Raw genomic sequence first — 15689 nt, 5'->3', positions numbered from 1 at the left:
CCGTTGAGTGGCGTTGAGTCCTGCTGGCCACATGACCACGGAGATGTCTTCAGACAGCGCTGGCTCTTCATCTTTGAAACGGAGATAAGCACCGCCCCCTAGAGTCAGGAACGACTAGCACATATGTGCAAGGGGAACCTTTACCTTTTCCTAAAACAAGGTACAGTTTAGGGCTTCACAATATGCAGGTCCTCACAAAATTTCAGGGTAGGTTTTGGTTTTTTGGGGGGGAGTTTGTTTCAAAAATTCAGGTTTAAGTATTGTTTCCAGGATATACTATTATAATCTGTGAGAGAGATCAAGACAAACGATAAGCATCTAATCACTATATACTGTACATTCATTTGAAACTAATTTGTATTTGTTTCTTTAAATGCTTTGCTATGAAATAATTAGATGCTTTTGTGGCAACCCAATGTCCTCTTTCATTACACAACCTTTCTGAGACCTTCTGGTGTAACTTTATAACAATAAAGCCTCCAAGCTTAGGGCCTCACCAAGTCTAAATCTGACAGTGGAGCAGGGAAAAGCATTTCTATGTGGCTGATTTTTCTCCACATGGATGGGTCCCCCCTTTCCTGTCATAGACAGGAACAAATTAGATATGGTGTAAGATAGGTATGGTTAATTTTGTATGTACTTCTCTTCAAGTCAGTATTGATTGTTAGTGACTGTCTGGGCTAGAAAAACTGCTTCAGCTTCTGCAGGTTTTTCAGAAGTGGTTTGCCATTGCCTCCTTATTAGGGTAGAGAGAAATGACTGGACCAAGATCACTCAGCTGGCTTTGTCACTTAGGCAGGACTACAACTCACAGTCTCCCAATTTCTAACCTGGTGCCTTAACCACTACACCAAACTGGTTCTCATGATTAATTAACATATACAATTTCAAATACTGAAACGTATGCCATGGAAACAGTATTGAAATTAAGATTGACCTAGCAGGAGGATACATTTATCTCTATTTCCCCCAACATGGTTCCAATGAAAATCCCACTCCAGTTAATCTCAGGAATCATTACTGAAAACAGGAATCCAATCAAAATTTGGGGCAGAGTGACCAGACCAGTGTTTTCTTTTATTCTGACAGACAAGATTGGATTCAAAGCTGATTTGTTTAACCATGATTTGCTGGGAAAAAAACCATAATTGGCTGGGTTCATAAAATGCACTCAAAACATAACATTTGGTTCAATGGAATATGTGAACTAATTCACAGTTCTTTGGGGAATCTACAAAGTTAGCTTTAAATGTTTGCCTTGACTTATAAAGTGGAACCTTGATTTATGATGACATGCTCAGAATCAGACCAAACGGATACATGCATACAATCTGAGACATGGGAGCCATTTGAAACTGCATCTGTATAAAAAGCAGTTGTTTCTAAGATCTAATTGAAAAACAATTAGTTCATTTCTTTTCCATTTTGTTCCATCTTTTTTATTTTCATCACAAAAGTCTAGTCAACGTTTAAAAGAATTCCAAGGGGTCTCCCATCCAAGTGCTGGCAAGTCCTCAATCCATTTAACTTTAGCAAGTTGTCTGAATCAGAGATGATGAATATCTCCACACTCACATAAGATTTTTCAGAGTTCTATATGGAGGTGGCTATATGAAATGCTTTTGGTAACTGTTGAAAAATACATAAATGAATCGCTCAAACCAAAACCAAAGCAGATCTTGGAGATTAGCCCTCTAATTGCTTAGGGCAATGGTTCTCAACCTTTTCTTCCCCACAGATACCCCCCCCCTTTTAAATATTTTTTGTGGCCATGAACCATGGCAATGGATGCCCAAGATTGAACTCAAGATTTAAATCATAACATTCCTTCGAGTCTTCGAGGACCCCCTGTGATGACATTGCCCCCCCCCAGGGGTCCATAGCCATAGGTTGAGAACCACTATCTTAGGGTAATTTCAGTCTGAGTATGTCTCAAGAGATATAAGGCTGTTTGTTCTCTTGAACCTGGTTATGGTATTTAGAGTGCTTAGAGCAACAGCAAAGAAATTGATGTTAGACATACTTGTTAACAAAGAAATTGTAAGGCATACTTGTTTCAGAATAAGTTTTTTTCATATTGCATTAGAATGCTCGATTTCCAAATGGTAATTCAGAATGGCTTCTGTGAAATCTATAATTTATCGTGATTCCAGGGACACGAGGTGAATTTTGCAATCAGGTCTGAACAGGGAAAAATTCAATTGTCCTGGATAGTAGGGCATGGAATATAGTAACAGTCCACTAGAGGGAGCATTATAAGAGGCTGACTAGAGTAATGTTTTGAATGGTTTGAGTCATCCAAAAAGCAAGCTTTATTTTCTTTTGCTCACTTGCAGTACCGTCCACACAATTGAGCATAAACTCATACAACTCTGGTAAACGTTAAAGAACGTGCCAGGTGTTTTCCAAAAAGTCACAAACTTCCAGAATTGGATAAGGTACACCCAGAACAGTTGTAATGGCATAATTTGAGAATTTACTGCACTTGATTTGTAATCTCTGATTCAAGAAAACTTCTCTAAATTTGCTGGTGGTAAGAAATATTTTGGGGATGGCAAAATGCCAAAGAATGTTTCTGGTACATTCTTTGTCAGTCAAGAATTCAGTGACCCCATATCCATTATTATAAAGGACAGTCCTTTATTTCAGAAAGCTGCCCTTTAAATTTATTTAACTTTTTTGTTTTGGTCTTGAATTTTTTTTTTTGTAAATCAAAGTCATTAACATGAACAATTAATTTTTTAAATAATCTTTATGAACTTCTTTCAGATTTCTCCCTTTTTCAGGTTTGTCCTTTATTCTTTTTCCCCAAGAAAATGTGGTTACTATAGTCAAGAGAGATATGGATCCAGAGTTTCAAATCAAGTCATATCAATGTTCTGTTGCTGATCACAAGGGCCATTCACAGATTTCTCTGCTGAACTATGGACAGCCCTCAGAGATAACAAGTATGTTATCTCTAATCTCAGGATGAAAAGATGGGAATGGCAGAGCCCCTGGTTCTCCAGAAGCTTTTGACTTTTAACCTCCATTCCATTTCACGAACGTATAAAACAGAGAAGAGAAGCTCATTTAGATCCACATCTGTCAGGAAAAGTGAAACTGTATTGAAAGTTAATAGGTATTACTTAGTAAATAGTATACATTACTGTAAAAGAAATTATGTAAAAAGTATAGATATAAACCTGAAGATTCCACTCACAAAATTAACAACTGTGTGTGGTTTTAAAAATAAACGGTGTAAAAAAGAGGTTTGAGACTCTAGAAAGAGTGCAAAGAAGAGCAACAAAGATGATTAGGGGACTGGAGGCTAAAACCTATGAAGAATGGTTGCAGGAACTGGGTACGTCTAGTTTAATGAAAAGAAGGACTAGGGGAGACATGATAGCAGCGTTCCAATATCTCAGGGGCTGCCACAAAGAAGAGGGAGTCAAGCTATTCTCCAAAGCACTTGAGGGCAGGACAAGAAGCAACGGGTGGAAACTAATCAAGGAAAGAAGCAACTTAAAACTAAGGAGAAATTTCCTGACAGTTAAAACAATTAATCAGTGGAACAACTTGCCTCCAGAAGTTGTGAAACACTGGAAGTTTTTAAGAAGAGGTAGGATAACCATTCATCTGAAGTGGTATAGGGTTTCCTGCCTAAGCAGGGGGTTGGACTAGAAGACTTCCAAGGTCCCTTCCAACTCTGTTATTCTATTCAAATAAGAGTAGAGTGTCTGGCTAGGTATAAGGATGATCCTATATACCCTATACACACAGTATATTTATTTATAAAATGTATTGGTCGCCCATTTTACCTCCGGGTAATTCTGGGTGAATTATATACCGGTATCTACAATCACCATTACTGTCCAGTTTCAGTCAGGCCATCCATAACTGATATTCATTGGCAAAAATAATGCCCAGTGGAAATTTTTCTTCCAGTGCAAATTGAAGACACCAAAGGCCAATCAAGATTGGATGGCATGTATAGAAAAGGTCATAATCCCTATACTTTATCTGCCATGGATTTGATCCAAATAAAGAATCCTATATCTATTTACTTGTAAGAATCCATTCATTCAGATTCTAATTATATGATGGGACTTGATCTTCATTGTGCTCTTCCTTTGAAAGCACATGGATGATATTGACCACAAGTCGTTTCTATGGATTAATCTTGATATGAACTCAATATGTTGAGTTCACATAAATGGGATCTAGGAATTTAAAAGTGTGTTTTGTGTAGTCAATGAGATCCTAGTTTTTAGGTTTTTATGATGTTATCTTATTCTTTTGGTGCTCGGTCAAAGCGATTATTTTGATGTTGATGCATAAGGGGGACCAAATATTATCACAATCGTATTTCCTTCCACTTTGTGTATATATTGGGGACATAGGCACACTCTGCAATCTACATCAGAACAGTAAACAGCAGCCACTGAGCAATTTTCAGCCTGTGTGACTTGTCTGCTTGTCACCTGTCCAGCCCAATCAGAAGATGTTACTATCCGGGGGTGTAGGATTACAGGATAGAAAGAACCTGCTCAGGGCCCCAGTTATTTTTACAGATTTCTTGCTGCTCTCGCTGCAAACAAAGGGAGTCACGATCAAAACAAGGAATCAGAGAGGCCTTTAGAAGGCCACACACACACACACAGGTCTGGCGAAAGAGCACATCTTTTGGAGGGGGCATAAACCTGTTTTTATTCTCTGTCCATTTAGCTGGAAAAAAGAAAAGGGCTTGCTTAGTAACTCTGTTGAAGAGACATCAGCCATTCATTGCCCAACAGGTGATCAGTCAATTTCTAAACCTTCTGGGTTCTCCTCTGTCCCATTATGCACTCATTCCCTTAGCATCTGAATATTTTTGTTTTGCTGCATATGATCTTCAGCCTCAGTGGTTAAAGACGCTGAGCTTGTCAACTGGAAAGCTGACAGCCCAGGTTTGAGATCCTAGCACTGTGCAACAGGGTGAGCTCTCGTTCCTTCCCCAGCTCCTGCCCACCTAGCAGTTTGAAAGCATCAAATGTGAGTAGATAAATAGGAAGGTAATAGGGTTCCACGAGCCTTTGGTGTATAGCCATATTGGCTACATGGCCACAGAAAATGTCTTCGAACAATGCTGGCTCCCTTGACCAAGCTGAGCACTATGCTCTAGATGAGCATATATTGGGGACATATGAACAATGCGCCCTAGAATCAGACATGACTGGACAGGAAAACCTTTACCTTTATCCTTACTGGAAAAAGAGATCCAGGGAGTGAGTCTTTGATTGCACAGTTCCCTTGCCTGAGCCATGGACATTTCTTTCTTTCTTTAAAAAAAACAATTTATGTGGCAAATGGGATATGGGAGGCTAACGCAAGTTAAGAACTGAAACAGCAGCAATCCAAAATAATTAAAAACGGTTATAATAGCAATCAAATTGAGTGCACCTGAGGTCATCTGTGCTTAATGCCTGCTGGAAAAGTCAAATCTTAAAAGCTTTAACAGAAGGTTGACAGGATAAGGGACATTCAGAATTCATGAGAATGGGGTTGCCATATGGCAAGCATTGCAGCAGAGAAGGCACATTTTCTATATCCTTCTTGCAAGTTTCTCTTATTATAGCCAGTTCTAATAAAAGTAGTTTTAACCATCATGTGGAATTAATCTCATGATCTGGTCTCTATAGTGAAGCTGATATCAATCTTGCAATTCTGATTGTGCTGCATCTCCTCCTCCTCCTCCTTCTTAAAATTCAGTGAATCAGGGAAGGGTCTGTCTGAATTGCTTCCAAACATTATCTGGACATTCTGGACTTTTTTTTTTTTTTTTTTTTTACTTAAGTTCCTTTTGCATAGACAGCAGGTCGTGTGTATCTCTGTCAAGGTAATCTTTCTTACTCTTACTCTATTATTCATGAATGTGGAGAAGATGAAATAGCTATGCAATGCTTGTGTATTTGTAATGCTAGAAGATTTCCACTCAAAAACATTACATTCCAAACTATAAACCAAGTACTGTTTTGAGGGACAATATACGGCAATCAGATTCAGATTACAGTGTCTTGACAATTGTAGCAGTTATGTTATAATAATTATCTTACTTTTAAATTGAGTGTCGTAGTCCAGAAACTCATCAAGGATTTTGATGAGGTACATGTGTTGTTGTGGGAAAATGGGAGTTTCATTCAACTCTTTTTATTGCTCTGGGAATTGCTCTTTCTATTGTATCCTCCTTCTTTCTTGGGCAATAGGTCACAGACTCAGCTTTGTTTCCCCAAATTCTTTTCCCCAACTCAGATTAGAAGACTTCTTTCAGTGCAACTGATTGCTGTGCAAATTATCTAATGACACTATTTACCTCATGTGGGTTTGCTACCAATCTCTTTGGGCTGGATATAATATAATTGCAGAACGTACATAGGCGGCATAAGAGTCTGTATCCAGGATTCTCCCATGCCAAAGGTATCTGTAGGGTGTGGTCAAGAAAAGTTTAGATGCCTATCATGACGTGTGATAACAGCTCTATGACACACATAAAAAAAACCAGGTAAAGATTTAGTTGCACGATTACAACCGCCATCCTGACTTTTTTGACCCTGTTCTGTGAACATCCATGCTCCCAAACTCTCTTATGCCTTTCCTTTTAGAATGAACAATGCTAAAATAGACCCAAAAAAGTAAAGGAAAACATCTCCTTGGTCACCTTTATTAATAATAATCCACCTACATCCACCTTTGTTCAATTTGTCCTGTCATGCATTCTGCAGAGGACCAAAGGTTTCCATGGTCCTTATCTTCTCACCCAATAAATGACATCTTTCTTTCCTGCAGCTGAATACATTGTCTTGCAGTTTGGCCGAGTGGCTGATGATGTTTTTACCATGGACTACAATTACCCACTTTGTGCTGTGCAGGCTTTTGCCATTGCCCTCTCAAGCTTTGATGGGAAACTGGCCTGTGAATAGCATGTCTACAATGCCATCATGCCAAGGTTTGTACCAGGTCTGGACCTGCCAGGTCAAATCCTCTCTGTTTGGTCTAACAGTGCAAGCACAAATATGCCTGACAATGAAAGCCAGCAGGGATGATATGAAGGGGAATGAAAGCTCAGTTGGTATTGTTAAGCATCACCAAATACTACTGGGGAAAATCTGGCAGAATTCTGAGTGCTTATTAGTGTAGTGTCATGTTAGCTAGTAATACCATATGCACATATTTGTCTTTAGCATCTGCCTGTGAACATTTGAAGCCGAACATTTCAGTCTTTCATAAAGACTGAAAACATCTTGGTTGTGGATATTGTTAAGTTACCCACTCCTAAGGGATTTGGAACCAGCTGCTCATCTCAGGCTGTCAGTGATTTGTTGTATGCTAGTTTGAATCTCAAGAAGATTTGAGTGTTTAGATAAGTGTTTCTCAATCTCAGCAGATTTAAGATGTGTGGGCTTGGATGCTGGTGGAGGAATTCTGGAAGTTGAAGTCCACGTATCTTAAAGTTGCGGAGTTTGAAAAACACTAGTTTAGGTAATTTGCTGGGCTGCGGGGTGAGTGGGTGGTTTTGTTTGGTTACTTAAAATTGACATGGGGAAAGGAAACTGTTTTCCTGAAATGATAATGATCAATTGAAAAACAATGGATGGGGCAAGGTCTACTTTATCTTTTCCAAAATCATGGCTTGCCTGTTAGTCACAGGAACATAGATGAATGTGTAAATTTGTTGGTTATAAAAATATAAATTACTTATGAGGGAAGAGCAACTAATGGATTAGAGTTAAGTTTGCAAATTGGGGTCTGAAGACCTTTCTTTAAATACTATATTAAATAAACTAATTTAATATAGTAGGAACAATATATATAAATTATGCACGCCTCAATGAGTAGGGAGATTTTGGTGTTTAGATAAACAGAAATTATTTTGGAATGGGGCTATTTATAAAATTTAAGCATTGTAGAGAGCTGCAATATAATGTATTTCTACAAATAATGCATTCTGTCTGGTTTTTTTCTCCCTGTTGTTGTTTTCTTCTTTGTCCCCAGCTTCAATGACATTTCCTCAGCCAGGGAACAGACATGCTCATGTTTTCAAATTAGTACTACTGCTCTTCCAGAACATTCCTGAGCATTACCTTATCATTCTGAAGAAGGTGATTTGAAAAGGTTGCAAATTATCACCTTAACTTATTAGCAACAAATATGTCTGGCCCAAACTTGCTTGGCAGGATCCAGTTCCACCCTCTTTCTCAGCATGCCCAGCAATTAAGGTTAATCTGTATGACCAGGTTGTCCTACTAACCATTTCTCTGATGGCAACTTCTATCCACCCCCAGCCCACCAGGAAGACCGACTCTACTCTCCTTTCCTGTCATGAACTAAAAATGATGTTTTTCCTAATGCCGTGCTTCATTTCTGTATAGAGAAAGATCTCCACTCCAATTAGCTATCATGGACAACGGTGGGAAAACCTTTTCCTTCCAGTCATTCCCTTCCCTTCCAGTTGGCATTTTGTTCTGGAATCAACTCTTGGTTGATCTGAAAAAAGCAGACCCTGCACTCGTGGGAAAATACTAGGAAGAAAAGGAAAAGCCAGAATGCCTGACATCTTATGATGGATCTCAGTTGATGAACTTGTTTGCTTCTTGGTTTCACCAGTGGACCCGCGAAGTGGTGAACTTTTTCAGGTTTGCTTTAGATTTTTTGTGCCTACCACTTCCCCTAGTTTCCACTCTGTTCACCTGCCTCCTTGTGTTGTAACTGCATCTCAACAATTTGGTGGAAAAAAACCAAAACCAAGAGGAAGTGACCCTTGTTGCTACAATAATAAAAAAAAAAACAGTTAGTTGATTATTTCACTGATCAAAAGTGAAAGGTTCAACTTTTTTTAAGTTCACTGACTGAGCCATGAAAAATGGTTGGTCCTTCCTTCCTTCCTTCCTTCCTTCCTTCCTTCCTTCCTTCCTTCCTTCCTTCCTTCCTTCCCCACTGATGGATGTACCAGTCAGAAACCTATCAAGTACAAAGAGAGTCCACAGAGGGGACTTCATACAAAAATTCTAACAAAGGAAACCACTGTTCTCAAAGACTCATCCACAGAAGAGAAGGATGTTGGTACTTGCTTTCCAAGTATGAAAAAGAAGACCGTGTGTGTGGGTGTGTCCGTCGGTCCACCAAGTAGGAGCTGTGGTAAGCAAAACCTAATCAGAAACTCAGACCATTGCCATGGCCAAAGCAGAGAAGAAAATTGAAGTTCAGAAAGGGAGTTCTTATCCAGCTTCATTTCTAGCCTATTTATACACAGAATCTTAAGCCTGCAGCATGGAAATACTGTAACTGAATATATCAGAAATATTTTTATTTTTATTTATTGTTCCTTGAGAAATCTCTTGATCCTACAGGAAACACAGAAACCACCTAGAAGCTCAGAGAGTATTTTGATCAGAAACTACTCTAGTAGTCATTAATGGACCCATGAGAATGTATGATTTGGCTAAGAGAATTTAGACGAAATTGGTAATTATTTGTCAAATATCTTCAATATTCTGTGAGTATTATTTCTTTAACTGGATATTCCTGAATTTATTTGAATGGTAATTTCAACTCTATCCATTAGTATCATTTCCCCATAGTATCATTGTCAGGGTGTTAACATCCACTTTTTAAAAAAACCAGTCTGCTATCTTTATTATCAATGTTATACTGTAATTTTAAACAAGTTAGGACCAAGCTACTTCTATACAAATATAATACTGGGAAGGAAGGAAGGAAGGAAGGAAGGAAGGAAGGAAGGAAGGAAGGAAGGAAGGAAGGAGTGTATTTTACAAAATAAATTAGCAGATCTCAATCAAATTTATCAAGTGGTGAAAGCACAGGGAGGTATTCAGGTAAATGCTTTTAACCTTATTTAAGTTTAGTTGCAAATGTATTTTTAGTTATTATTCCACCTTGCTTTCCAAGAATGTCAAGAGGAGAGCATAGTACTGCAGATGCATTATACATCATTTGGGAGTAGGGAAGTCTCCCTCACTATTTAGCCACCTGTTGTTTAATGCATAACTGATAACTTCCATCCTAAAATCTGAACACCCTCAGACCAAACTATTTCTTCATTGAACTAGACAGTCAAAAGCAGCAGAAAGCTCCAGTGGACGGCTAAGTTGTTGCAGGAAGTACTTAGTAACAATGACTCAAAAGGTGTGGCTCTCTTTGTGAATCACAATGTGGCACTTTACAAGAGTATCGATGAGGGGTGTTATGCTTGCTTTTTCTTTTCTGAAGCCTTCGCATGAGCCTTGCCTTCCTCGGGTGGCTCATTTGGTGGATTTGCCTGAAAATGGATGTGCTTAACTTTGAGTAGGACATCAAAGGTGCTTAAGCCATCAACAGAACTCTTGTTTCATCCAGGGTTCAGTTAGGTAGAGTGAGAGCCTTCACTTCCTGTCCTCATGTGACATTCACGGTTATTACTGTGGGATGTAGGATGATGCCTTCCAAGTCACAATGAATCATACATGTAGGTGTGGAAGGAAGGCTGGGAGATGTTTTGTACATGTGAGCTGTAATTAATTGTTATTGTTATTCTGATTAATTGTAAAAGGAAAGACACATATAAATCTTGGTGGTTTCTGAATGTTTTTCCCTTCCCCCTCCATTATTTAATATTAACCATTGTTATAATAATACAGAAGCCTTTCCCAACCTGGTTTCCTCCAGATATATTAGGCTATAACTCCTATCATCCTCAGCCAGCCCTTAGCATGACACATTTGGAAAACACTATGCCAGGAAAGGGCAATTTATATCTGGATAGAGAAACAAAGGCACCAGTGAGCTCCAGGCTGAAAAATGCAATGTTACAGTCAAAGTTTGTTACAGTTTGTGATGACCTCCTACAAGAGGAGTGTAAGACAAGTACAAATGTACTGCAGCAACACAAAAAGAAAACAGATCACCTATACAACATCTGCCAACAAAATGGATACTCTCACAACTTTATAAAAAAAATGCCTGCTCACTCAACCACTACAGCACAACCAACACAAGCTATGAAATGGATAATGCTACCATACATCAAAAACATCTCAGAAAGAACTACAGACTATTGCAACTACATGGCATTACTGTAGCATACAAACCAACTAAAACTCTCCAAAACTTCTTAAGCAAACCAAAAGACCCAGTAGCCCAAGAACAAAAATCAAGAGTCACCCACAACATACTGTGTAAGAGCTGTAGTAACCACTATGTAGGGCAGAGAAGCAGAAGACGAGCACAGTGGATCCAAACAGCAACCAGAAGACATAATGAAAACTCTTTAACTTCACAACACATGGACAGACTCAACCGTAGTTTAACTGGGGAACTGTGAGCATCCTAGATGAAGCTAAATCCAAAAGGTTAGATTCCTTAAAGCTTGACATTCAGACAAATCAGCCATCAATAGACACAGAGAAAAATCACATTTACACTCCATTCAAAAGAAATAATAAAAAGTTAAGAAGGAAACCAAAATCACCAGATTTTATCCCCTCCATTAACATCAGACAAAGAAGCAAAAAACAATGCCATAATCAAGAAATTACCAAGGAGAAAACCATACGCCCTCCACTGTATATAAACAGGGAGCAAAGCCCACACTCACTAGCACTGATGATGGTACCTATTTGAGTAATGAAATGTCTGAAAACAAACAAGCAAGTTCAGAGAGTACCAAAGGCTCCGTACTTCAACCCTAAGCTACTTATATTCTCTTCTTTGTAATGAAGTATTAGATAAGTACATTTGCCTTGGGTCATTAGTCCCCATAAGCAATTACTTTTGAAACCATCTGTTATGTAATTTTTTAAAAACATTATCACATTTTAAGGCCACATCAAAAACAAGAGATTGACACAATGGAGAAAGCATTTTTCAAACTCCATGATAATTAAAAGCAAAAGATGAAAAATCAATGAAAAATATGTCCTCTTGTGAATTAGCTTCTTCATAGTCAGACACTGTAGTGGTCCATCATTAATAACATGATTAGCTCTCTTCAATCTGACATAATTTATCAAAAGAGAACCATTGGAAGAGAACCTTGTCAGATGTGAAAGATCAGGTACACACTGTGAAAGTCCAATTAAATTGATTTATTGCTACTTATGCCTATGCGCAGGAATATTCTCAACTAATAGTTAGCACCTAACAGGAGTTAGATAAGAGCCAACAGAATTCAAAGGGGGGGGACATGACTTAGTTTGTTGGACGTAGTTTGCTTATGGCAATGTAGAGATTCTTAGTTCTTTTAATACTACCCCCAGATTCTGGTACTCTGTCCCCTACAAACCTTGAAGTTGCCCAACAATAATTTTATTACCACCAATAGTGCCATGAACACAAATTCTTCAGCAGTTCTTTTCTCCAGAAGTTCTCGTTCAATTTGATAAAATTGGATTTGCTTTTGAAATTTCCTGCAAAGGTGAAAAGAATGTTAATTGATTTCTCATGGATAGTGTGTGGTATTCTGGGTATTTGGGTTTTTTTTTTTAAATGTTTATGAAAGAGTTTTTCAAGCAATACAAGACAAGTTGAAAAGAAAAAATAAATGAAGATAAAAAGAGCAGAAAACAAAAGAACAAAAAAAGAAAAGATAAAAAAACTAAACGTAGAAAAAAAGAATGACTTCCAACCTTCTTTGCAACAGAAATTAACAAATTTAATATCCAGCCTCCCTCAAATTACAAAAATCCCCCAGCCCCTTTAGTCTTTTCCAATAATTAAATCTATAAATCATCACTGTACCTTTCTCTGTTTTCAGCAAAAAAATCCATAAAAGGTTTCCAGTCTTTTTTTTTTTAAGTACTTATTGTTTTATTCTGAGTAAACAGGTCAGTTTTGAATTTTCTGACAATTCCAACATCTTCACAACTCATTTCTCCATTGTGGGAATTTCAGTATTCCTCCCCTGTTGTGCAGATAATAGTCTTGCTGGAGTAACCATGTGTGAAATCAGTCTTCTGTGAATTTTTCTAGCTGACTGTCTATAAATTCCAACAGGAAAACATCTGGCTTTTTCTCAATATTTTTCAATTATTAACTTTTATGACTTTTTATATCATTGTATGTATTTGTATCCAGAATTTTCTAGCTTTTTCATAAATCCACCATGCTTAATAAAATGTCCCTTCATGGTTTTAGCATTTCCAACATTGATTTGAGGTACCTTGATACTGTATAACTTTGATAGTTTCCCTGGTGTCATATACCAGTAATACAGTTTTATAAAAAAAGTCTCTTCAATTATAACAAACTGTGAATGTTACTCCATTTATCTATATTCTCTCCCATCAATATCCAATTTGTATAACCAATATATCCAATATCCATTTGTATAACCAAAATTCATAATCCTTTTTATTATGTAATTGTAATACTTAGCTTGTTCTTTATCAGTTTCAACCTTAATAAAAGCTTGTACACTTTTTAAATCACATGTTCATCATTTGTGTATAATTCAGTTTCGATTTTGGTCTTACATTGATCAAGTCCAGTTACCTTTTACCTATACGGCATATAAATCGCAATCAATCAATCAATAAATAAATAAATAAATAAATAAATAAATAAATATTACATATTTTTCTTAATTGTGCACATGAAAACCATTGGAAAGTATATTCCCCTGCTGTCATTTGTTCTCTTGACTTTGTCTTAAATTCGCCTCCTTCCTGTGTTAGCAAGTCTTGATATATTACCCATTTTTCTCTATATTTGTACAGGTAGTCCTCAACTTACAACAGTTTGTTTAGTGAGTTATGACTGTTTTTCACACTTACGACCGTTGTGGCATCCCTATGATCATGTGATCAAAATTCAGATGCTTGGCAACTGACTTGATATTTATGACGGTTGCAATGTCCTGGGGTCATGTGATTACCTTTTGCAACATTCTGAGAAGCAAAGTTAATGGGGAAGCCAGATTCACTTAACAACGGTGTTGCTACCTTACCAACTGCAGCGATTCACTTAACAACTGTGGCAAGAAAGGTCATAAAATGGGGCAAAATTCACTTAACAAATGTCTCACTTAGCAACATAAATGTTGGGCTCAAGTTGAGGACTACCTGTATTTTATAAGCTGCTCAGAGTCTACTGGAGCAGATGGCCATAAAAAACTTGAATAACAATAATGGTAATAACTTGAACACAATGAGCATTGACAACATCACCATCAATCAATTACAAAAGGCACTTTATATGGAACAGCTTACATCATACAATGATATAACAACATGTCAAACATCTGCCTATCCCAGGTTCTGGGAAGGACTCAATAGGTGCATAAAAATGCCAAATCCAATCTAGACATCTGGCTAACTATGCAACAAGCCATAATAAATTTTAAAATCATAAGTCAAAAAGGTTAAAACCTTTCCAAACATATCACAGTATACACATTAAAATGAGTAAGTTTTATCATGTTTACCTGGTACCTGAATTATTGCAGATTAATCTCTTTGGGGCTTATATGATCAGTGATCATTGTCAAGCAACTCTTTCTGTGAACATGTGCCACAGCTCATCTTCCCTCTGATGAAAGCATTTCTTAGAGAAACGTTCTTAGAACAAAGGCAGAAGCAGATTCTGTCCTTGTAAAATCTTAAAAGGATATTGCAAAGGTTTGCCAGGAGGAACTCAAGATCCAATCAGTCCTAAATACTCCTAGTTTTCTGTTATGTCTTCTCTCCTCAAATGAGTGCAGTGGAGATAATCTATTTGTCTAGTATAGTTTTTTCACCTTTACTTAAGTGTTAGGACAAAAAAGGTTTGTCAAACCGAACAACCCTGAGAATATATTAAAATAGTTTGAAACGATGTCGTGTCCTTCAGATAAGAATGTTCCATTAGATACATGAAGTAAGCATATTAGGCTTATGCATGGCAAAGAAATACATCCAACCATCTCTAAAAATGATACCTGTTCTATACTGACAACACAGCAGTGGCGGGATTCAGCCAGTCTGCACCACTTCGGAAGAACCGGTTGTTAACTTTCTGAACAGTTTGGCAAACTGGTGGTTGGAAGAAATCATTAGGGCAGAGAACCGGTTGTTAAATTACTTGAATCCCACCACTGCAACACAGGTACACGTAGGTTTGCAGAAATTGCAAACAGAGTTGCAATGGTTGAAGAGGCATCAAAATCTTGATCAATAAATGATAAAAGAGATTTTTTTTTCTTTTCTTACTGTTTACTTTTAAGTTCATTCAGCAATATAGCTTCAATAGTGTTCACTAAATCTCCCTGCAATTAAAATATCTTTCCTCATGTCTGATACCATGAGAGCCACCCAGCCTTTAATGGTGATTAACAGTGATAAATCTAGCTGGATCTCTTCACAAACTTTGGTTCACACAAACAAATATGGTAATAAAATTTCTGGTAATAACCCAAGAAGTTGGGAGGGCAAGTTTTCTGAAGAGCAAACAACAACCAAATGAAAACTTTTCTGAAAGCCAGAATGAAAGTAACAGAAGAGAATAAGAGTGCTTCCTTTCCTTTTATAGCCCACTCTGCATATCTGATCTCCTGGCATCCTGGAAGCTACGGTACTTCCCCCACTCCCTGCAGATGGCAGTTTCAAAACTCCCAGCAACAACCCAAGATTGCAGGGGCAACAGGAACCTTGAGGGTGAAGAGCCACATAAGAAACAAGGACAAGAAAATTCTTGCTCTCGGA

The 15689-nt window shown here is 37.7% G+C and overlaps 1 protein-coding gene across 1 annotated transcript in view; it reads left to right on the top strand.

The window, feature by feature from the left end:
* TULP1 (TUB like protein 1) overlaps window positions 1-6938 on the top strand; it is a 32103-nt gene extending 25165 nt beyond the window's left edge. Inside the window, exons 10-12 of the mRNA XM_070941097.1 lie at window positions 2087-2105; window positions 2787-2948; window positions 6805-6938. Of these exons, the coding sequence (XP_070797198.1) occupies window positions 2087-2105; window positions 2787-2948; window positions 6805-6938 (315 nt within the window). The remainder of the gene's footprint in view (window positions 1-2086; window positions 2106-2786; window positions 2949-6804) is intronic.
* The last annotated feature ends 8751 nt before the right edge of the window (window positions 6939-15689 follow it).

Source organism: Pituophis catenifer, unplaced genomic scaffold (genome assembly GCF_029215685.1).
Source record: "Pituophis catenifer annectens isolate HBS135680 unplaced genomic scaffold, rPitCat1.0.hap2 SCAF_3, whole genome shotgun sequence".
In the NCBI taxonomy this organism is placed as follows: Eukaryota; Metazoa; Chordata; class Lepidosauria; order Squamata; family Colubridae; genus Pituophis; species Pituophis catenifer.
This window is presented reverse-complemented; position numbering and strand designations above follow the sequence as displayed.